General features: G+C 47.6%; 1 protein-coding gene and 1 long non-coding RNA gene across 2 annotated transcripts in view; both read left to right on the top strand.

Annotated features, from left to right (window-relative positions):
• Window positions 1-1,670, top strand: part of MRC2 (mannose receptor C type 2) — a 28,233-nt gene extending 26,563 nt beyond the window's left edge. The window contains exon 30 of the mRNA XM_040617652.1: window positions 325-1,670. Within this exon, the coding sequence (XP_040473586.1) occupies window positions 325-545 (221 nt within the window). The 3' untranslated portion in view covers window positions 546-1,670. The remainder of the gene's footprint in view (window positions 1-324) is intronic.
• Window positions 1,671-5,057: 3,387 nt separating this feature from the next.
• On the top strand, window positions 5,058-12,008 carry LOC121099180. The gene is made up of 2 exons (XR_005831425.1): window positions 5,058-6,623; window positions 9,679-12,008. It is a non-coding gene; the product is annotated as an uncharacterized LOC121099180 (long non-coding RNA).
• The last annotated feature ends 8,620 nt before the right edge of the window (window positions 12,009-20,628 follow it).

Raw genomic sequence — 20,628 nt, 5'->3', positions numbered from 1 at the left:
TTAGGGTTCCCCGGCAGCAGAAGCCATCCCCCCACGGAGCAGTGTGTGCAGCCAGCCCCTTGCCGGGCCCTCCTGCCCTTGTGGACACCACACCTGCTGGTGGGATCCCAGAGATACATCCCAGGCAGCTGCACACACATCAGGAACACCCCAGGGAGGCTGCCCTGGGCAGGCTGCCCCCAAAACACCCCAGCACCCTGACTGCGGTCCTGTCCTGCTGCTGCCTGTCCGGCTGGAGTCCCCCCCCAGCCGAAGCCCCTCTTGCAGGGGGAGACGCCGGGAGACGGCCGGCTGCCTTTCACCACCTTCTTCTCCTCCCTGCAGCTCTGCCGGAGAACACGACGGCCATCGCGGTGGTGGTGCTGTCGACGCTGGCGCTGTGCACCGTGCTGGGTGTTGCCGTGTACCTGTACAAGCGTCGGCGGAGCGCGGAGCGGGGCGCCTTCGAGAGTGCCCGCTACAGCCGCACCACCTCCAACCCCAGCGAATCCGCTGAGAAGAACATCCTGGTGTCGGACATGGAGATGAATGAGCAGCAAGACTGACGGCAGGGGGGACACTGGGGACGGGGACCTGGGGAGGGGGGAGGACGGAGAGCATCACACACGCTATCCCCATGGCGCACGGGGCAGGGGCGGCAGCGGGACCGTTGCAGCAGGGCAGGGAGAGGGGCTGGGGTCGGGGTCCGGCCGGGCGGGTGAGCGGAGGGAGCTGGGGTCCCCCCTGCCCCACGGGTCGCTGCCACCACCTCCGGGCTTGTCCTGGCTGCCAGGAGTTGGCCTGCAGCAGCCGTGGAGGCGGTTTCAGGGCTAAAAAGCTCCGAGGAAAGGTGCCCCCTCGGCTCAAGAGCTTTCTGGTGGTGCGAACAGGCTCCGAGACACCTTCCCCTTGGGAGAAGGCAAGCGCAGGCGTTCAGGGCCCTGCGGTGGGCTCGTTCCCCCCAGGAACTGAGCTGGTGTCCGAGAAGACATCCTCCTGGGCAAGAGGTCTCTAAAGCCGATCTACCTCCCCTCCGCACGCAGCGGCGAGGGCCCTGCCAGCCCCCCGGCCCCGTCACCCTGCCGCTCCTGTCCCCCTCCTCGGCCGCATCCCCTGCCCCCGGCAGAACGCAGCGGAGACACCGTCGCAGCGATCCGAGCGTGGACCCCCGGCATCGACGATGGGATCCCTTCTCCTCCCTGGCAGATCCCCAGAGCTGTGTCCAGCCCCGGCGAGGCTGTGGCTGCTCCCCCCGGGCTGGCAGCCAGAGCCTGCCCCACCGTCTGGTTTTTTTTTTTTGGGGGGGGGTTGTCCCAAATCACCGCAGGGGATGGCACCGGAGCGAACCGCCGGCCAGGCCCCCTGCGGCAGGGGCACCCTCAGCACCCCAGACTCTGCGGGAGGAGCTGGGTGCCGCGGCGATGCTGGGGGGGGGCAGGGCCACCCTCTGTCCCTCATCGGGCTGGGGTCACTCGCCGCCGGTTGCCTTGTTGGGGCCAGAAGGACGAGGTCAGGGCTGTAGGGTGGGGAGCGGTTTGGAAGCTTTGGTGGTTCTTCGGAAAAGTTCGGTGGTTGTTCGGTTTGGGTTTTTTTGTTTGTTTGGTTGTTTTTTTTTTTTTTTTTAAGGAAATGATAGCTTTTTTTGCTATTCTGTATTGAGTGCGTGCTGAATATATACGTTCTTTCACACAGCTGGCTGGGGTGTTTGTGGTTGCCTGTTTTATGTGTAGGATGTAGAGGAGGAGGAGGAGGAAGGCGGTGCAGGGCTAAGCCCCTGCCTGGCTTCTGCGCTGTGCAGGGAGGAGTGGGGGTGCCTGGGGCTGAGCCATCCCCCAGCTGCCCCAGCCAGGGTCGGGGCAGAGGATGCTGGAGCCAGCGAGAGACATTCGGGCCCCACAGGGGGGGTTCCCTGCTGGGAGTGGGACCCAGAGAGCCCCTTACCCCTCCGAAGTGGGGCAGCACAGCCCCTGCAAGGGACGCTGCATTTAGCCCTCTGCCTCCGAGGCTCACGCTGCGTTTTTTTTTGTTGCGACGACAACAGGAGCTAGCTGATTTTTGTTACTCTCCTTTTTGACACCTGTGTGGATTTTAAAATCTGTTGATTTCACTTAAGCTGGACATTAAGTGTTTAAGAAACTGTTGGGGGGGTGGGATGGGGGAACGAGGGATCAGTGGGGTTTTGTTTACTTCTTGGCATTGTCCAAAAACCGCCCCGACGTTTCAGGGCGAGCAGGAATCTGGAGCGCATGGAGCTGCCCCAGCTCCATTTCTCTCTTTTGGCTTTCTCTGCATTTATTTCCTGAGGTCCTTTCTGGTTTGGAGCTGTTCGTTTTATCTGCGGGTCCATGGCTTCCTGACGTGGGTGCTGGATCCTGAAAAGCCGAGCGTGAATTCCTCCCCATCCCCAGCGGGCATCGATGTACCAAAAAGCAAGCTTAGAGCGCGCTGGCGGCCCTGCCGCAGGGATGCTTGGAATAGCAGGAGGGATGCTGAGCTGGAAGCTGTGCTGCTGGTGGCTGTGGAGGTCTGGAATGAACGACTCCTGGATGAGCAGAGCTGGTAGAAAGTCCTAAAATCCAGAGGTTGAGGTTAGGGTTGATGGGAAGGAGTGGGGCAAGGAGTGGTGCTGCGGTGGAGGGGTGCCGCTGGGCAGGGCTGGGGCTCGTTTGGAGACGTGTGTGGGACCCCAGGCGAGGTGGGCGCAGGGAGGCACGGGGGGATCAGCTGGGGTGGTGGCGAGTTGCCAGGGCTGGAGGAAAGCTGGTGCCGCAGAGGGGCACGGAGCGCCGGGGGTTGGAAGGAGCTCCTGCGCGGGGGGCATCGCGCCCGGCCTTCACACAGCTCTACCTGGGAACACCCTGGTGAAGGGTTTCTGTTTTTTTTTTGTTCTCCTTGATTAATTTGTTCTCTTCCCTTCTTCTTTGCTTTCAAGAAAAGATATCTGTACAGTCTAGGGGAAATTTTGTATGAGAAGAGTTTTGTCAGCTGTCGGCAGTGATCAGGATTACGGGAAAAACGCATATATGGTTAAGTGGTATCTCCTATCACCATTAGAATAATGTGAAGAATTGCTTAAAAGGACCCTGTCAATTATATATATATATATATATATATATAAAATATATATATATAGTTTTGCATTTTTTTACTCTGTGGTTTGTAAGATCCTTTTAGAAGCTTGGAAATAAAATTTCCTTCCCCACCTATTTTCTTCCTTTTTTTCCCCCTCCTCCCTTTTATTTGGAAAAAAAAAAAAACCAAACCCAACTTGTCTTTCCCTGCGTCCCTAACAAGCAGTGAAGGCGAAGCGGGAACGACACCTCCCTGGCTCTAGCGGAGGAGGCTCAAAGGCTGCACGGGTGGGGGTGGGTGGATTTGTATTAATTCGCGGCGTTCCTTGGTTGTGTCCCGTGGGTACGGTGCCTCTCCTCAGCTGGCTGTTGTTCGGAAGGGTCGGCTGGAGGGAGAGGATGAAGGAGAAATGGGGCACGTTCACTTGGGGATGGATGACTCCGGAGTTCAAGGAAGATGGGCAGGTTGAGCAGGGTCCTTGGAAAAGCACTGGGATACCTGTTCCTCACCAAGGGTTGGGGGATGGGGTGCACTCCGGCCAAACCTGCCCCCTCCCGCAGCTCCTGTTGGGATGGTGAACAGAGGATGCGACCGCCGTGGGCACCGGCACCCCCGGCCAGGCTGCGGCGTTCTGGGCGCTGCGGCAGGGGTGAGCTGCACCAAAGCCACGGCACGAGAGCACTCCTGAAGCGGCAAGGTCGGCAGCATCCCGCTGACACGGGGCACGGAGCACGGGCATCGCGCTGCCAGCAGCGGTCCCGCACAAGGTGCCCGCCACCTTTGCTCAGGGGGCTGTTCGCTCATCTCCCTCTGCTTCAGGGCTTCGCCTGGGGCTGCCCGCACCCCCTGCTCCCTTCCCTGGGCCACAGACCCAGCGCCCTTCCTGCTCCCCCACCACGCTGCTGCGGTCTGGAGCGATGGGATTCCAACGAGGTTTCGCTCGGGTTTGCCAGGGCCGGCCAGTTTTGCCTTGCGTTAGGTGAAGAGCACAGAGCAGGCGCTTGGAGCAAAGCTCTGAGGATGCTTTTGAAGGAATAGATGATTTTTCTCGTTTGTTTTTCATCCAAGGGGCGAGGGGAGCTCACAGGGGGCAGCAAGGGCTGCTCCGTTTAATTGCAAACAGCAGTGGAAATAATGCCGAGCAACACCGCACTGCAGCAGGGGAAAGGACACGAGAGTCATCCTCGTTCTGGAGCTTAAATGCTCTCAGGGTGACCTGACCTGGATTCAGGTATGCGGCTCCTCTTCAAAGGAAGCCCCGTAAAACTTGCACTGCTGATGTTAAACAGTGAAGCACAGAATGTGCCTTTTTTTTTTTTTTTTAATTTAAAAGAAATGCAGGTTTTGGAGAAAATAGTAGTTTGTAGTAACCGAAGGCCCTTTCTCACGGAGATGAAGAGTCTCCACTTTTTATCTGCTCTTCTGAACTTGAATCGAGCACACCCATTTTAAGGGAGGGAGTCATTAGAAAATTCCATGGGGTCTGGTTCAGGCTGGGTTCATCTGGAAAAGGATACGAAATAGCCTCGTTATTTTAATCCCCTTTAATTTCCCTACTGACTACTTAGGTATCAGACAGAGGGAAGGCAACACCTCCGAGGCAGGCAATTAGGACACTCTAAAATTAGTCATTGGCAGGTGTGCTGCCCGCCAGCCCCTGGATTGCGGACTGGTGGTAAGGGTTTTCAGGAGGCACATTGGGTTTGTTTCCAGAAGTGTCTAAGTCTAAGAAGTGCAGCACAGCACACCTAGACTCCGGGGTGGGCTTCACCCGAAAAATCTGAGTCAGCCTGGGGTCCTGGTGTCACCTGAGGCTCTGTGTAGCTCTGATGCGCTCATTGAGTGCTAGTAGGTCGAAACTGGGTCAGATGCTTGGTGACCTGAAGCGCCCTGTTCCCTTGAATATAAAAAGAAGGCTGGGGCAGCGAGCTGAACTGCAGTGACCACATCACATCTGATGTTAGATGAGCAGAATCCTGCCCTAAGAGGCTAATTCCCTTGATTTTGCCTGCACTGATAGGTAAAAGCAGACCTAAGCAGCTTAGGACTTGCTCGTCATCTGCACAGAGTACTTTGAGCCCTGCACTGAGATCGCCCCAGCATCCACAGCGTGCAGGAAGCACTCAAACAGTTTTGGGAGCATCACGGTACGGGCAGTGCGGAAGCCGTTGTGCTCGGCTCTGCTAAAGACACACTGGCTGTTTCGTCTACAAGCTGTAGCAAGCCTTGTGCACGGAAAGGGCGAGGAGCCCGCTGCGCTGAGCCCGCTCCTTATCACTCGGATGGGACGCAGCAGTGTTTGCGAAGGGGAGGATTCAGTGTTAAATGCTCAGGAAGAAGAAAGCGCTCGGTGGCTGCAGCGTATCAAAGCCGGGCTCCTCCGCGCCGCAGGCTGTACGGGCTGACCGGTGGACACTGCCTTTTTGAAGCAAATTCCAGTTGGCAGCTGTTTGCATTTTACCCCGTGGTAAAAACCGCTACTCTGAAAAGAACCAGTTTGTGCAAAACGAGTAACCACAAGATCTTTGTTTCCTCGTTCCCAGAATCCAGGCATAAGCCTGACTCAGAAGTTATTAATCTTCACTGGATGAAGATGGAATGCAATGTTCTGTGAATACAGTGTCTGCTTAGTAAGTAATTTTGTTCAGGATTACATACCATACAAATATGCTAGGTACTCTTCACTTGGGATGGCTATTGGCCATATCATGTGTAGCTCATGATTAATAATTATTTTTAATTGATGCATTTAGTACCTAGCTTGCAAGGACCAATTTGGAGACGAGTGAGCAGAGCCGCGCACGTAGCTCAGGTTTCCCGTGATGGACAATACCCAGCACAGTGTGAGCAAGCAGCAGAGGGGCTATTAAGTGCCTTAAAACTTGCAAAATTATACCCTCTCATCACACACAGTAAAAAGAATTATAGCTTATTAAGTAATATATTTCAAGTTTATGTGGAATCGAGAAGTCAGTAAATGTGTTAATCGGACAAGAGTCCAGAAGGTTCATGTACAAATCTGAGCGTAGCTTAGAAGAGTTTATACAGCAGATTTGTACCGATCCGTTTTTTGCTGAGCTGCAGATCCCCCACGCTTCTCGCTGTACAGTACAGTGAAGCCTTTGGGCTCCTTCCCATCTTTGCTTCCGAAGAGCAGCCGTATTTTCTAGATGTTTCGCATGGATTCAACCCGGTGCCTTTGTCTGTCAGCATTCAAATCCAGATCTGAGTAACTAGTTTTCTCCTGCCTTCATCCCCCCCCTCTAAAACAAAGGAAACCCCCGGCTATGTTGAGGCCATGCTAATTAAAGGAAGAGAACATTAAATACAAGAACTTGACGGAACGTTCATCCCACTCGAGCTGAAGGCAATGCACTCGGTGGGTTGTTGTCATGTGCATTCAATCAACAGATGTCAAAGCGCGCTCTGAACCTCCTGGCTGTAAGATGGATCGTGTACAGGATCGTGTCGCTTCATAAGCTCAAGCTCTAATCAGAAGAAAGCTCAGGAGCAAAGAATGTCAGCGTTGTGTGTGATGCCAAAGACGCAGGAAAGGAACCACAGGCATCTCCGTAAGTTGTGATTTTAGAGGTTGAAGGAGGTCAGTTAACCCCCCGACTTACTAGCCGACTGTTTCCAATTAGGTGAGGCACTTTTAGGACATAATCAATAGAAATGTCACGTTGACTTCACTGCCAGTTACCTTGACCTACGGTCTTTTAAAGTAATGAGCAGTCAGCGTTTGGACGTTTTCAAGACATCAGTAGGGCTACAAAAAGGACTGTGCGCTATAAACACGCTTGTTTGGGCTTTAATTAAAATAGGAGAAAAGTAGGGGTTATAAAAAACAACGCAAAGGGTATTCAGTAGAAAGGCTTCTTGGTGGAATTCCAACAGCATGAGAGTTTTACCTGGTTTTCTGAGTCAGGATCTGTAAATGAAGAAAAAAAGGGTGTTTTAGAATACCTCTCTCCATCAACAAGAAAAATGCTGAGCAAGATGAAATGTCGTTGCTTTCTCCTCGGCTTGGAAGCAGAGAGCAATCCCTCAATAATTATTTTGAGTGCCAATTATCGGCGCTGCCAGCCTGCTGCTCTGCTCTCAGGGGCACCTGTGCAAGCCCTGCTGCACTCGGCTTTGCTGCCCATCCGAGGATACAACACCTTGTAAAAAAAAAATAAATAACAATGGGTATTAATTGACATAACCCCCAGATTTATCGTCTGAATTACCGGGGGCGAGCAGGGCGAGGCGGAAGGGTGCTCAGCACCACCGGAGCACTGTGGGAACCACTCGTGCCCACGGCCTCAGCAGCTTTTTTCCTGGAATGGGGATGCTGTCGTTCTTCCCATGCTGTTGTTAAGTTTTAATTTTTTAAATTCATTGAAAACCTTTTCAAGCCGCTGGTTGGCAATCAGGCGAAACCTGCGAGGTCCTGCTGATCGCCTCGGGGGTTATTTATGGGGCACTGGAAACGCCGTTTGCTTTTTGAAGGGGCTGTCAGTTCGGTCGCGCTCCCGGCGCTGTTTAGCTCTTCGGGATTATATACGAAGTTAATTTAGTCGGTTCAACAAGATAACTAGCGGATGTATGTCTCCTCGCTGCTGGCATCGTGGCCATATGGGGGATAATGTAGGGTGCAGAAAGGATGCAGGGAGGGCTCCCTAGAAGCGATGCTATCACTAATTAATTGAAATGCCTGAGTCAAAGCATGACTTTATATTCTAAGGAGCGTGTCAGCAGAAGCACGTCACTTGTTTCTGAGTGCTTGGGACTGCTCAGACCAGGGCAGGTGAGCCCTGGGGGGTGGCAGGTGAGCCCTGGGGGGTGGCAGACGAGCCCTGGGGGTGGCAGGCAATAGCTGGGGGGTGGCAGGTGAGCCCTGGGGGTGGCAGGCGAGCCCTGGGGGGTGGCAGGCGAGCCCTGGGGGTGGCAGGCGAGCCCTGGGGGTGGCAGGCAATAGCTGGGGGGTGGCAGGCGAGCCCTGGGGGTGGCAGGTGAGCCCTGGGGGGTGGCAGGTGAGCCCTGGGGGTGGCAGGCGAGCCCTGGGGGGTGGCAGGCAAGCTTGGAAGGGTGGCAGGCGAGCCCTGGGGGTGGCAGGCAGGCAGTACCTGGGGGGTGGCAGGCGAGCTCAGGGGGGGTGGCAGGCGAGCCCTGGGGGTGGCAGGCAATAGCTGGAGGGAGGCAGGTGAGCTCGGGGGGGTGGCAGGTGAGCTCGGGGGGTGGCAGGTGAGCTTGGGGGGGGGTGGCAGGTGAGCTCAGGGGGTGGCAGGTGAGCTGCTGGCGATGCAGGCGAGCTGTGGGGGTGGGATGCCTCCCTGCAATGAGCCCAGCAGTGCCTTGGTGTGACTGCAGCCCCAGCCCAGAGCCCTCTGCACCCCCTGCGGGGACCAGCCCAACAAAGAACCTGCTGCAGCTGAAAGAGCTTTGCCACGAGAATATTAACTGTGCTGTAAACACAAGATCTGGAGTCCTCCTCTAGAATGAAACAACTCATTTGGCATTTAGCATTGTTCCCAGGTGTTACAAGTTTTTTTAAATCCTGTTTATACGTCATGTTTTTCCTGTAAGTGGCATGCTGGAATTCAGAGAAACCTTTCTTCTAGCAGCATCATCATGATTTCATACCTTGTCACCAGCTCCTGGGTAAACAGACCTGAAAGACAACAAGCCCCTGTCATTCACCGCTAAAGTGTGTGTTTAAAATAGCATTCTCATTTTTCTGTTCCCTAATCCTGGAAGATTAATTGCAATAGGACCTAGAAGGTGAAGGCAAAGTGGCTGGCTTGGCCAAGGAAGGCAATTGCACATCTCTGGAGAATATTAACATGCTAAGGTTAATAAATAATTTACCAGAGAAAGTTTCCTTACCCTTTTATTTCCATTTTATTTCTACCTTTGAGAGAAATGCAAGTCCGTCCTGTTGGCTGAGGGACAAGAATCCCCGTGCTGTAATGCAATTCAGCAAGCACTGACATCAGAAATGGGAGTTAATCTCTTCTCAGTCTACACAGCTTATCTGAATATGAAGTTTACTTTGTTTGAATACTTGTTACAAAATCAGAGTTGAGACAAAATTATCTTTGGAACAGAAAATGGATAAAATAACTCGGTTTCACTTTGAGGTCAAAGTCAAGGTTGTGGCTAGAAACTTCGGAGGCAATTGTTTTACAGTTACAAGAACAAATGTAAACCGAGTTACTGGCAGATTAGGACTGAACGATCCCTCACTTGCCCGGTGATACGTATCAATAAGCAAGTGAGTTCAAGTAAGTCTCTTAACTACCTTTAAAAATTGTTCTTTCCTTCTCATTAATTGATTTAAACCCCTCACTGCTCACAGGAGGTGTTCCAGGGGAGGTATGGCTATGAACTTCAGTCCTGTGGGACTGCAGAAGATTTTATTTATTGTGACTAATGGTCACGTTTAGGAAGAAGCCGCAAGGCGACACGGAGCTGGAAGGGTGGGAGAAGGGGCCACAGGCTGAAACCTCTCATTGAAGAACAAAGGCTGTTTCAGACTGCTGAAGACATATTTTTTTAATCAGTAGTACTAGCACCTCTTTAAAATTCCTGTCTGGAATGTTTCACTAAGGTAAGAAAAAACGGGGGATTTTTTTTTCCCAGCGGGTCAGTAGGAGCCCCGGGTTCCTTCTGCTGCCCTTGGGAGCTCGGCAGCGGCCACCTACAAACCCAGCGGCTCCACGTGGTTCTGGACCGTGAAGGCTGAAGCAGCAGAAGCGAAGGCAGGAAGGTCTCTGAGGACCAGGCTTCACCTGCTGGTGGTGGAGACAGGGAACACAGTGTGGAAAACTGCTTCGGCTCCTCCTGGATATTCCACGTAGAGATGCTCTTTGACATCACAGCCCAGCTGCATGAGTAAGCACTTGATTTTCAAACCCGCAGAATCCAAGATGATTTTGCAAGGAAAAGCAAGGCATTTTCCTTACAGTTTGTGATTACAGCTTAAAAAATAATGTACACACGTCAACATCTCGCTGTTGGTGTTTTGCTTTTAAAACTGGAGGGGTACGCAGAATTTCCTGATCAGCTCAAAGGAAACACAACACAGTGACTTTGTTAAAGCAAAATTAGATGAAAACAAAAGCCTTATAAATGAATAAAGTCTTTAACAAGATGCCAGCCGCCTTTTCAGATGTTCCAGAAAAAGCTCATAAATGCTGGTAAAGGCAATTTAACATCTTAGTGAATCAAATAATCAACGCGTAACAAATCAAGTTTTACTGCAATAGACTTTTTAAGAATTAAACAGCTAGAACTTGGTACACTGTGGGGTTTTTTCCTCTTTTCTTTTCATTGCTCATTGGTTTTGTGGGGAACTTCAATTAAATATCTTTGTACACTTGATATCATGTAAATTTTCCTAGTTTCTGAAACTCACATTTCCTGATTTTTTTTCCCTCCCACTTTTTGATGTTTAATGCGTGTCTTTTATATCTAAGTCTCTCTTGGCAATTCATGAGATCTTGCATATTTAATGAGAACAATTAAACAAGAATTTTTTAAAAGAGAGTTTTAAGCTCCGAAGCTTACTTTCATTTTCCTTTGCTTTAGGTTGCCTTGAGCACTAGGAGAAAGGCAACTAACATTAATAAAGCTTTCCCATTTTAATACTGATCAGACATACGATTTAATATAGCTAGATAAAGCAAAAAGAATGCTTTTTTTTTTTAAAAAAACAACAAACCAAAAACATGGAAATGCTTAAAAACAAAACAAGTGAGGAAATTACTTTAATACTCAACATACGGTAAAACTTTGGATTACTCTCGATATGAAAATGACTTGTAAACAGACATGACTGTCTGGTTTGCCATTAGATTTTACTCATCTGTATTTTACTTTCACTTTTAAAAGACTTGTTTCATTTAAGCTGCTAGTCCTAAACCGGGAAAATCTATGGTTGTAGCTTACTTTTTATGATGCCTGATGATTTTTTAAGCTGTAGGCTTCTAAAATAATATTTATACATGGGGGGAAATCTACCAGACCCTCAGAGATTTATATGGCTTTGTGATTGTGTACTAATAACAAACTTTCAGAAGTATGAATGAACTCAAACCTGGGAGTGATGCATTCTCCTGAGATACAAGTGGGGGAGAGCTTGGCATCTGGACACCGTGTTTTTCCTTTCCGACTCCAATCCAAACTTTGAAAGAGGCGAGATGCCCGAACACGGTATCTGGCTGATGCAACCTGTGAGGTCATTTCAGCTGAAGGTCTCCTGCCTCTTGGTCACGGGATGGCACCTGGAGTGTGGGAAAGCCTCTGCCATCCCTTTGAACCTAGACTGGCGCTGCGGGGGTGGGCAGGATGTTTTTTCCAAGCCTGAAGGTCTCCCATAGCTGGAGGCTCACGCGTTTCGCTTGCAGTTCCCCATCCAAAGCATATTAAGGTGGACATGCGTGGGAGGGAAGGTTCAGCAACACAAGCAGCCCAAAAGCGAAGAGCACCGATGGTAAATGTTTAAAAAACTAGGATCAAAGACTCATTAATTGTCCATCACTGACGCAGCACATCCTACCTCTGTGCCACCTTTGGGGCACAGCTCATTGATTTGCGCTGCTGTGATCCGTGTACATCAAGTGGGCTGACTCAGCTATCAAAAAGCGCATGTACTTCAAAAATAAATGAATGTACATGATTCTGTATCAAAATATTTGAATGACTAACTAATGAATGATTGTGAAAAGCTTCACTGAACTGCTCCCATGGGTCTCTCTTTGAATTCAGTATTCTCTCCGAAGTGTCTGTGTGGAAGTGGTTTCTCTTTCGTGTTTGCCTGTTGCTGATAGATGGCTTTATGAGGGTTTTTATCAAGGCCATCTGCAACCTCTGACTGCTGCAGCATCGTAGCGTTCGGCACTAAAGCGGTACCTTCAACTCCCCAAAGTTTTAGGAAAATGATGGCAAATAAAAAATTTCAGCACTTTGTACTATTTGTCCTGCTTGCAGTAGATGTCCCGTCAGATGAGCTTGGCGATGTTACAGGAGAGGGAGTTAGACTCATTTACAGCACATTTGGCCATGTAATGCTGGGCCATTAACAGATAATTAAGGTTGCTCAGAAACCAGACTCATTCTAGCTGTAATTCTGTCCTGCCCCACCACTCCAGAGATCCCCCGCCAGGAGCAGATGCCATACCCAGTCCTCCCAACTGTTACACCAGTTGTATCTCCCACCTGAACCCAGATTTTCAGAAGTTGAGATTTTTGCCAGTGGGTTTGCGGGTGACTTTAGGGGACGCTCTTTGAATCCACTTTTACAGTAGCCAGCATGAATCACTCGGAATGTGATCTGTCTGCTCCGCTTCGTGGCTGCAATATAAAGCTGTATTACAGAGTCATGTCTTTAGAGACAACAGTCTCGACAACAAGGCTCGTGTGACTGGTTTAAGTCACCTTTCACAAGGTAAGATGAACCGTATCTAGATATTTCTGTGTCTCAGCTTGCCTTTTTCTCTGCACAGACCGTAATGAAACTGTGACCAAACGATGCTGACTTTGTACCAGGGGTGTCTAAAATGAGCAGGGATTAATCCCCCTTCTTTTGCCTGATTTTTGGAAGTGTTGAATTCTTTGCTGACTTCAGCTGGCACTGTGTGGGGCTGCGTTCAGCTTTCTGAATGGCAAACAGAAAGTTTTTGAAATTATTTATTATAGTCCAAATGAGAGGTAGCTTGTGGAAATGCCAGGTCCTGATGCACCACAGGCAGGTGCTATATTTGAAAGTTATTATTTTACATTTTGTTTTCTTAACTGGACTGATGGTTTGTCAGGAGAAAACCGTGTGGTTGCTTGGTTCTTTGGTTTTTCTTGAGTTGTTTTCTCTTGTCTTGTTTTTAATGATGTTCAGCCCTAACTAAGCCAGAAATACCCACTAACTGTAAGGGTAAACATATCATAAGAACAACAATAAAAGAAAAAGAATTATTCTTATCATTATAAGTCAGTATTATTTTAGACTGAACATTTCAAAATGGCAAGACTAGAAAGGAATCGCAAGAATTCAGCATCTCATAGTCTGGGTTCTAATTAAAATCCCTCCCAACCTCCAGACAGTCAGGACTGAAAATTACTGTTCCTGCAGTTTCAAGACGAGTGATGAAAGACTTCAGACAAACCACAAGCAACCACTGGATCAGTTGATGTGACCTTTTTTTAGATCAGCTCAACTATAGTCATAATGCCCCAGTGAAAAGATGTTCTATGAATTTAAAAACATCAGAAATGTCATTCCAGAGAGCTTTGCAGGGTACAGAACACAGTCTCCATTTCATGTCGAGTTTGCCTGACGGTTAGCTGGGAAGTTTCATCTGCGGCTTTGCAATTCGTGACAAGCTCAGACAAGGGAAGCGTGTTTTAATTTGACATGTCCGTAGTGCTGACCCACTGACTTGGTCACAAGTGATAGCACCGCAGATGTATTTCAACTCCTCCTGTCTGCATGCCTGGGACGAGCGGAATAATGAAGTGTCTCTCAAGATGATGGAAGCAGTATTTACCTACAGCCGAGCAAACCTTTCACATGGGTTGAGATGCTTACCATAAGGAGGAGTGCTGGCAAAAAGGCCTCATTAAAACCCTCATTTTCACCCTTAGTTTAATTAAAATTCCCTAATGCATCGCTGCCAAACCCATAGGAAGGAGCTGGTGACTAGCTGACATCAACCAGAGAAGCTGGTAGGGATAGGTCTGTACTCATTTCAATTAGCACTGCTGAAAAAGTCGTTACAGTTCTCGTTCCTCAGTCATCCCAGGTGCATTTACCAGGTGTATAATCCTATACAATCCCAAAAGTTGCTTGGGGTCTCTTCTAAAAACAATGTTTCCTGCTATGAGTGGTGAGCAGGGTGAGCACAGGTGACTTTTGTTAAGCTGCCAAAACCACAGTGAAGTTCATTTAACTAATTGGAAGGCAACGAGGAAATTAATTACCTTGCATTAGGATGTTGGGCAGGATATGGGGACCAGGTGTGACTGCAGCCTGCACCGGTAAGGATGCTGCACGACAGAAGTTTACCTGCTGGGTTTTGAAAAGAAAGGTCTGCTTGGAAAGCCTTTGCTGTTCTGTGTGGACTGAGGCGTGTGACAACAAAAGAGGACGCTGAGCCCCTGTAACTCTCTGAAGAAAGCCGTGTGGATGGGACGTAACTACAAGGTAACTAGAAATGCTGTTATTTTTGCTATTCTTTTTATGTTTTTTCTGGTAACCAGGTTGTAGTTTAGCCTTGTGGGTTCTGCAAATTTGGATGTTGTAAAGGTGATGCAGTCCAAGAGAGAGCCCTGAATCTGTTAGTTTGCACTGTGCCTGTACGTAAAACACAAATTGCATTTTCCCTCTTGGCAATACCTGGTGCTAAACTGCACGAAGATGCTAGAACCGACTGCAGGCTTAGGCAACACTGCAGCAGGGATAGGCTGTACAGCTATTTATCCCTGTGTGTAATTGACCTCTCTTCTCTTCCATGCCTAAAAAGCAGGCGCTCCACGGTTACACGCTAAGCACGTGGGTGAGGAGTGTGGCGCAGCCTGAGCGGCAGCTGGGATCTTCATGGAAAGCCCTGACCAAAGTGACAGCCCTGCCGTTGTGGGGCACGTGAGTGACGCTTGGTTATGGATGCGTATGTGTGTTCCTGTCACAGCTGGGTGTGTGGGACGTGATTTTGTGTTCTATGCCTAGTACTGTCGTGGGACTGGAGCCTCGAGAGAGAGGCGAGGAGGGAGGGGATGCCCAGGGTAACTTACCGTGATGCTGTTTCTGTCCATGTCTGTGAGGCCTTTGGGAAGAAGGAAGCTGCACGTGAGCCGTGTTCAGCCAAAAAGCCTGTGGGTTGGGTATCTGGTTCACTGAATGCAATCCACGTATTAACTCTGGATCCTTTTCACAATTAATTTTGTGTGTGATAATAATCTTCCTTACTAGCAGTGCTTGCGGCTGTTGGCCTATTACGAGAGTTCGGCATCCTCAGAAGGGAGGGAGGATGCTGAGGGAGCTCTCTTAGAGTTTTAGTCCTGGCCTGCAAAAATGCAGGGTTGCCAGTTTTACTGAGCAAGCATCCTGTTAAAAAGGAAAAAATGAAGGTTTTGAACACGGGGAACTGACAAAAGATCGATATCTGGTCTGGCCTCAGTTATAAAATCGAGCATGGAATGTAACGCCGTATGAGTACGATACCTGACCAGAACAGAACTCAGCAAATCCCAGCAGAGAAATGGGTCTAGTCCAGTGAATATTAGTGAAGATTGGGGTAGTTCACCAGGAAGAAAGCAAACGTGAAGCACCGATTTGACACGAGCACTGGCAAATACCAAGCAGCAATTAAAAGGTGGTGGGGGGAAAAAGATGGTGCAATTAAAACTACAGCTGTAGTATCTAGAACTGCAGGGGGTGCGTGTGGTTTTTGGGAGGAGGTGGCTGCTTTCTTTTTTAATCTAGATCAACTACAACGTAGATAATAATCGCTAATATGAAAAACAAGCAGTGAGTTTTCTGCGTTCCTAGATGGAAGGTTTCTAAGGAAAATTCCGGCATGGTGGGGAACCAGGTACAGAATGAGATGGTGTTAAGCTTTCCTAAAACAGATCACGAAATGGGGCTGAACTGCCTCTAAAAGTGTCAATTCTTGGTGAGATACGGCAAGAGATCTTGACCACCTGTAGGCACTGAAGATTTTATGGCACTTGTAACTGTCATAAAATAAAATGCAGCGTCCTGGCCGTGTTCCACTGGGGGTAATTGATTTTGCCTCCCCACATTTCCACTCCATAGTTCTAAATGAATACTTTTTTTAAAAATGGTGAATCTAATCAACCCTCAGGACAAAACATTTATTTTGTCTTCCTCTTGACAAACAAGTGTTTTGTTTGCATTTTGCCTCTGTAATTAAAGTGCCAGCTGCCAACAGTGAAATGAACTATAGAAATTAATAATTATTTCCCCTGTAAATACAGTGTATGATATTGCTGGCGGGGAAAAGTAGCCCCCATTCCAAGCCAGAGATGGCTGTGTTCCACTGATTAGAGACCAAAAAAATTACGTGTATACGTAAGTGCGTCTGTGTCAGGCAGAGAGGGAGAATGGCAGGGAGGAGGGGAGGGATTTTTGTACGTGCGGGCTTGCAGAATGCAAGTGCTGGATGCTGAATGTAATCCAAGCTTGATAAAAGTGTCCCTGAGAAGTACCGTCACCTTTTTAAAAATTACAAGTAGGAAGAGGCAGGACCAGCCAGCTTGTGAGTGGAAGCAGCATCGCCCTTAACCTCTAATTCATCCTACTGCACAGGGCTTTTATCAAGGCAACTTTTTTTGTATTGTTCGGGGGTTTTTTGTTTAGGGGTGGTGGTGTAACCAGGTTAGCGTATTCTTTGTGATATAGTATTCGATGCTTTAGCATGTTTATAAACTCTCCTCAAATTGTTCTTTTAGCTGTTGCATCTCTCCATCTTTTCCCCTTAAATTTCTATATTCCTTTTGGACGTCTCAGGCCACGATGATATTTTCCTTTAGGCTTTCAATGAGTGCCTGGCAATCTCAGCCTAAGTAAAAGGCTTTCTGTTCATATGTATTTTATAGTATAGCGGCAAATCAATCACCTAGAAAATGGTTTGCTGGTGAACGCTTCTGTCAGAGCATTCTGGGAAATAATTTACTTTTTTTTTATGAGTAAGTAAGGCCTGAAGGCATGCAGATGGGGAAATACACACTGTTTACTGCAAATAATTTGAGAAAGACGCTTCTTCCAGATTGTGCATCTTCTCCTTGTTGATAGGAAAGACTCTGGCACATTGAATTATTTATTTAGATGAGTAGAAATGCTGAAAAGGGCACCTAACCATATGTTTTAGAAGCTTCTGGCATCACTAGGAATTCATCACAAATAATACCCTAAAAGTACAGCAGTATAATAAGATATAAAACACCTCAAGAAAGAAACACAACCTATAATCTTAATTACTCTAAATACTCTAGCAATTATTCACTCTTGCAATTCATCCCAGTTTTAAAATGCCTGGGGGGCGGGAAATGAGCGTTGCAGTTTCTCCTGGTGTGGAACATGTGAGCACCGAGCGCCGAATTATCAAACCCTGCTCCGATACAGGCGTCTGTTCAAGTGCTGCAAAGTACTCGAAAAGCTTCAAAACGGGACGGTGTGCACGTAGCTCGCGTGCAAGCCTTCCTCCTTGCCTGCTAGTGCTAGAAAGGCTGTGCAGAAGCGGGGGCTGAAACTCCTACCAGGCACTCTGAGGAGAGCCAAGACATTTGCAAGACTTCTGGAGAAGGCAACTTCTACTGCCGTTTGCTAAAAGCCATTGTTGTAACACCTTATTTACTTCCAGCTTGCACAGTGGGGTCCTGGCCATGACTTGAACTCCCTAAGGTCGTGGAAACTTGTCAGTAACAATGAAGTAATAGAATTTTTGCATTAAAATGCAAGAACAGTGTTTTGAAATCTTACCAAGAAGATTTTTCTTTGGTTGCTGAGCATGTTGGTCTCTCCTCAGCGCTCGCATCACCTTCGAATGAAATCAACACATCTGGCTTTGGTGAGATTGATTTCTCAGAAAACAGTATTCTTGGCTGGCGCTAAAAACGGAGGGTCTCTATTTCAATATTTCAATCCTTTATTCCTGTATTTCTTTAAAATTCCATGTTCGTTTAATGAAAGAACAAAAGCCTGACAGGAAGATGTTAGATTCTTCCGTCCCTCGGTTTGCTAAACTCTGCATCTTGCATAATGTTCTGAGGGAGAAACAATGAAATCCTTGGCTGCTTTCCCTGGATCTGCTGCGCTCCCGCTATGTCGTATCTACACAATGACCAGGAATTTCTTCCATTGCCGCGCTTAATTACAGGTTCTCTCTATGCAAAGCCTCCATATACTGGGCAGTTCTGGGAAATGCTCTGGGATTATACAATCTGAGCCGAAAATGAATAAAGTCTCTTTACATTTCTTGAAATCTGCATAAGTAAGCATATCTCTTCCTCACAGTTTAGCGGGTTTCGGTTGATGTTGACATTTCACTACGCATTGAAATATTGCAAGGCAGCAATATCAAAATAGGATTATGGGCTCTTATCTGAAGAGAGGCAGTTTCTTACCCATGACTGCCGGTGATTTGTGCAATATGCATTCGTGTTAAAATTGTCCACATCAATTATCAGGTTCTGCTTGCAAAGCTCACAGGTCTTCACAGCCTCCAGATCAGCCCCTGCAAATAAGGCAAAAAATGAAGTCTTTAACCTTAAACTACATCATGCCTGTTTTAAAATTGGAATGCGGAAACTTTTTATTTTAAAGCAGTCTTCTACAGATTGCAATCTTTTTATTGGAATCTTCTACAATCTTTTTATTGGAATCTTTTGAAACCACAGTATTTTTAATATTAAACTCATGTAATAGTAGGGATAATTAAGATAATATTCTGTTAAATTCTGGGTGGTATATGACTGCGCTGGATTTTTTGGTTTTGCTTTTAAATGACAAAATCTGTAGCTTTGATGGAATAAGACTGCAGGGATCATGAGCCACACCGATGTAAAATGCAATAATGGACTCGTACATAAACCTCTGTCTAAGGCCTCATCGGTACCAACAAAGCCAAGGAATTGCCTTGAATTGTTTACTTGTGTCTTCTCCTCGTTAATTTTAAGACAACAATGAATTTCATTGGCGTGCCGTAAAACAAATGCATATACCCCCACGCTATAAACTGATTCTCTTTCCCCCTTTTCTTCTAAAGGAAAACATGGACCAAAAACTTCTCAGGAGGAAAAAGCCCCACTTCCCATGTGTGCAAATGGTCTGATTAAAAAATCCCAACAAACAAAGCAAAAAAAAAACCCCAAACCCAAAGAAAGAAACCCTCCCCCCACACTTTGCTGACCAGAAGCAAAAGTTCTGCGTGCTGAGATTGCTCCCTCATCAAATGTGCTTCTCGGGACGAGGTTCCCCCTTGGTTCTTCCATTGCTGAACGTCCCACCACCTCTCCTCTTGCTCTGGCTCCCAAGCCACCAGAGGAATTCTCTGACCAGGATCGTGTCCCTGTGTGCTGTCAGCCAGCATGGAGGGGAAACTGAAATTATTCTGTGAGGACGGGATTTGGGGAAGGTTTGGGAAATGTGAATCACTTCCCCAAGCTGGGGGCAAGCCAGGAATTTAAATGAACAAGGCCTGGCGATGAGCCAAGTACACCGGATCTCACTGGTACATCATCTGCCTTTTAAGACTGAAGAAACAAAGCTGGCGAAAGCTGTTCTCATCCCACGTACAGGATCGGCATTTTACACAATCTACACTATGTTAGGGTGTGTGTATATATCATATACCTCCTCAGATCCTTTCTGGAGGTTAAATCTCTTGTTATTATCTGCTGGTGTTTGTTTTGGGTGTTTTGTGGGGGTTTTTGTTTTGTTTTTTTAATTTGTCTTTTTAAGTGCTTACGAGGAGTAAATTGAAAATTATACAACTCGCTCAGGAACTTCAGAAGTCACAGTATACATGAGTGATTATGAACACTGCAGAATGCATCTTGAAAAAATAAAACCAACAAACGAACAACAAACCAAATAACTTGTGTTGTGATTACCTTCAATTTCTTGATAAAGAGAGGGTCCATATTGTGAAAACGCACCTATAATCTAAACTTGCAGTGATGTAACATTGCTGATAATCTTCGTTCAGAATGGAACTAGAAACGGCGCAGTGACGATAGTGCTTAGGAGGGGGGGAAAAAAAAAAAAAAAAAAGCATGCTGACATAAGTCAGGGTGAAATCAAAGAATAATCAACAGGCCTCCAGATGGGAGTTGCCTTCCTGAACGCTAAAATTCATCCTGCTCATATTCCTTCTCCGCTCCCCAACTGAATCTTCCAATACTCGCATTTTATCTTTTTTGTCATTCAAACATTTCTCATACCTGTTAGTCTTACATGTGTGGTTTATGATCCCAGCAAAATTTGATGTTCACCTGATACTATAATTGCTGTAGATTGGCTCGTTAAATCTTTCAGCACTTAATAGCAAAGATCTTCTTTTAATCTAAGCCAAGCGCTAGAAAACGGTTTTGGTGATCTGCTTACTACACACCAGTAGCCTCATCAAAGACATTAATATCTACTGTTATTTCTCTGAGAATGCTTGTGCTACAGAAAAATACTATCACGGTGATCGAGCTAGGAGTTAAATGTGTCTTTTGAGTAAATTTAAAGACTTCATCTTGTTCAACTCCATTAATACAGGGGAGTTAGCCAAGAGGTAAACCTGGCAGAAGCGTCTCAACAGAACATTTTCTATCTTGTGGGTCTCGCTCTCACCTGACTTTATTTTAGCTTTAAGCTGTTTTTTTAGCCGTTCCTGATGAACAAACTGCGGGCTTCCCACACAGCCACGTGGCTCTGGCAGTGGGTTGGTAGGAGAACCTCCAGCAATCTGACAGATACGCCGCTGATCTTCCTCTTCTGAGTCTTCTGCCAGGAGACTATTAAGACATAACAGAAGAAATCAAAACGCTGCCCTTGGCGCAGGCTACAGCTGAATAGCGGTCCGTGTCTTT

This window comes from Falco naumanni, chromosome 18, assembly GCF_017639655.2.
Source record: "Falco naumanni isolate bFalNau1 chromosome 18, bFalNau1.pat, whole genome shotgun sequence".
NCBI lineage: Eukaryota > Metazoa > Chordata > Aves > Falconiformes > Falconidae > Falco > Falco naumanni.
This window is presented reverse-complemented; position numbering and strand designations above follow the sequence as displayed.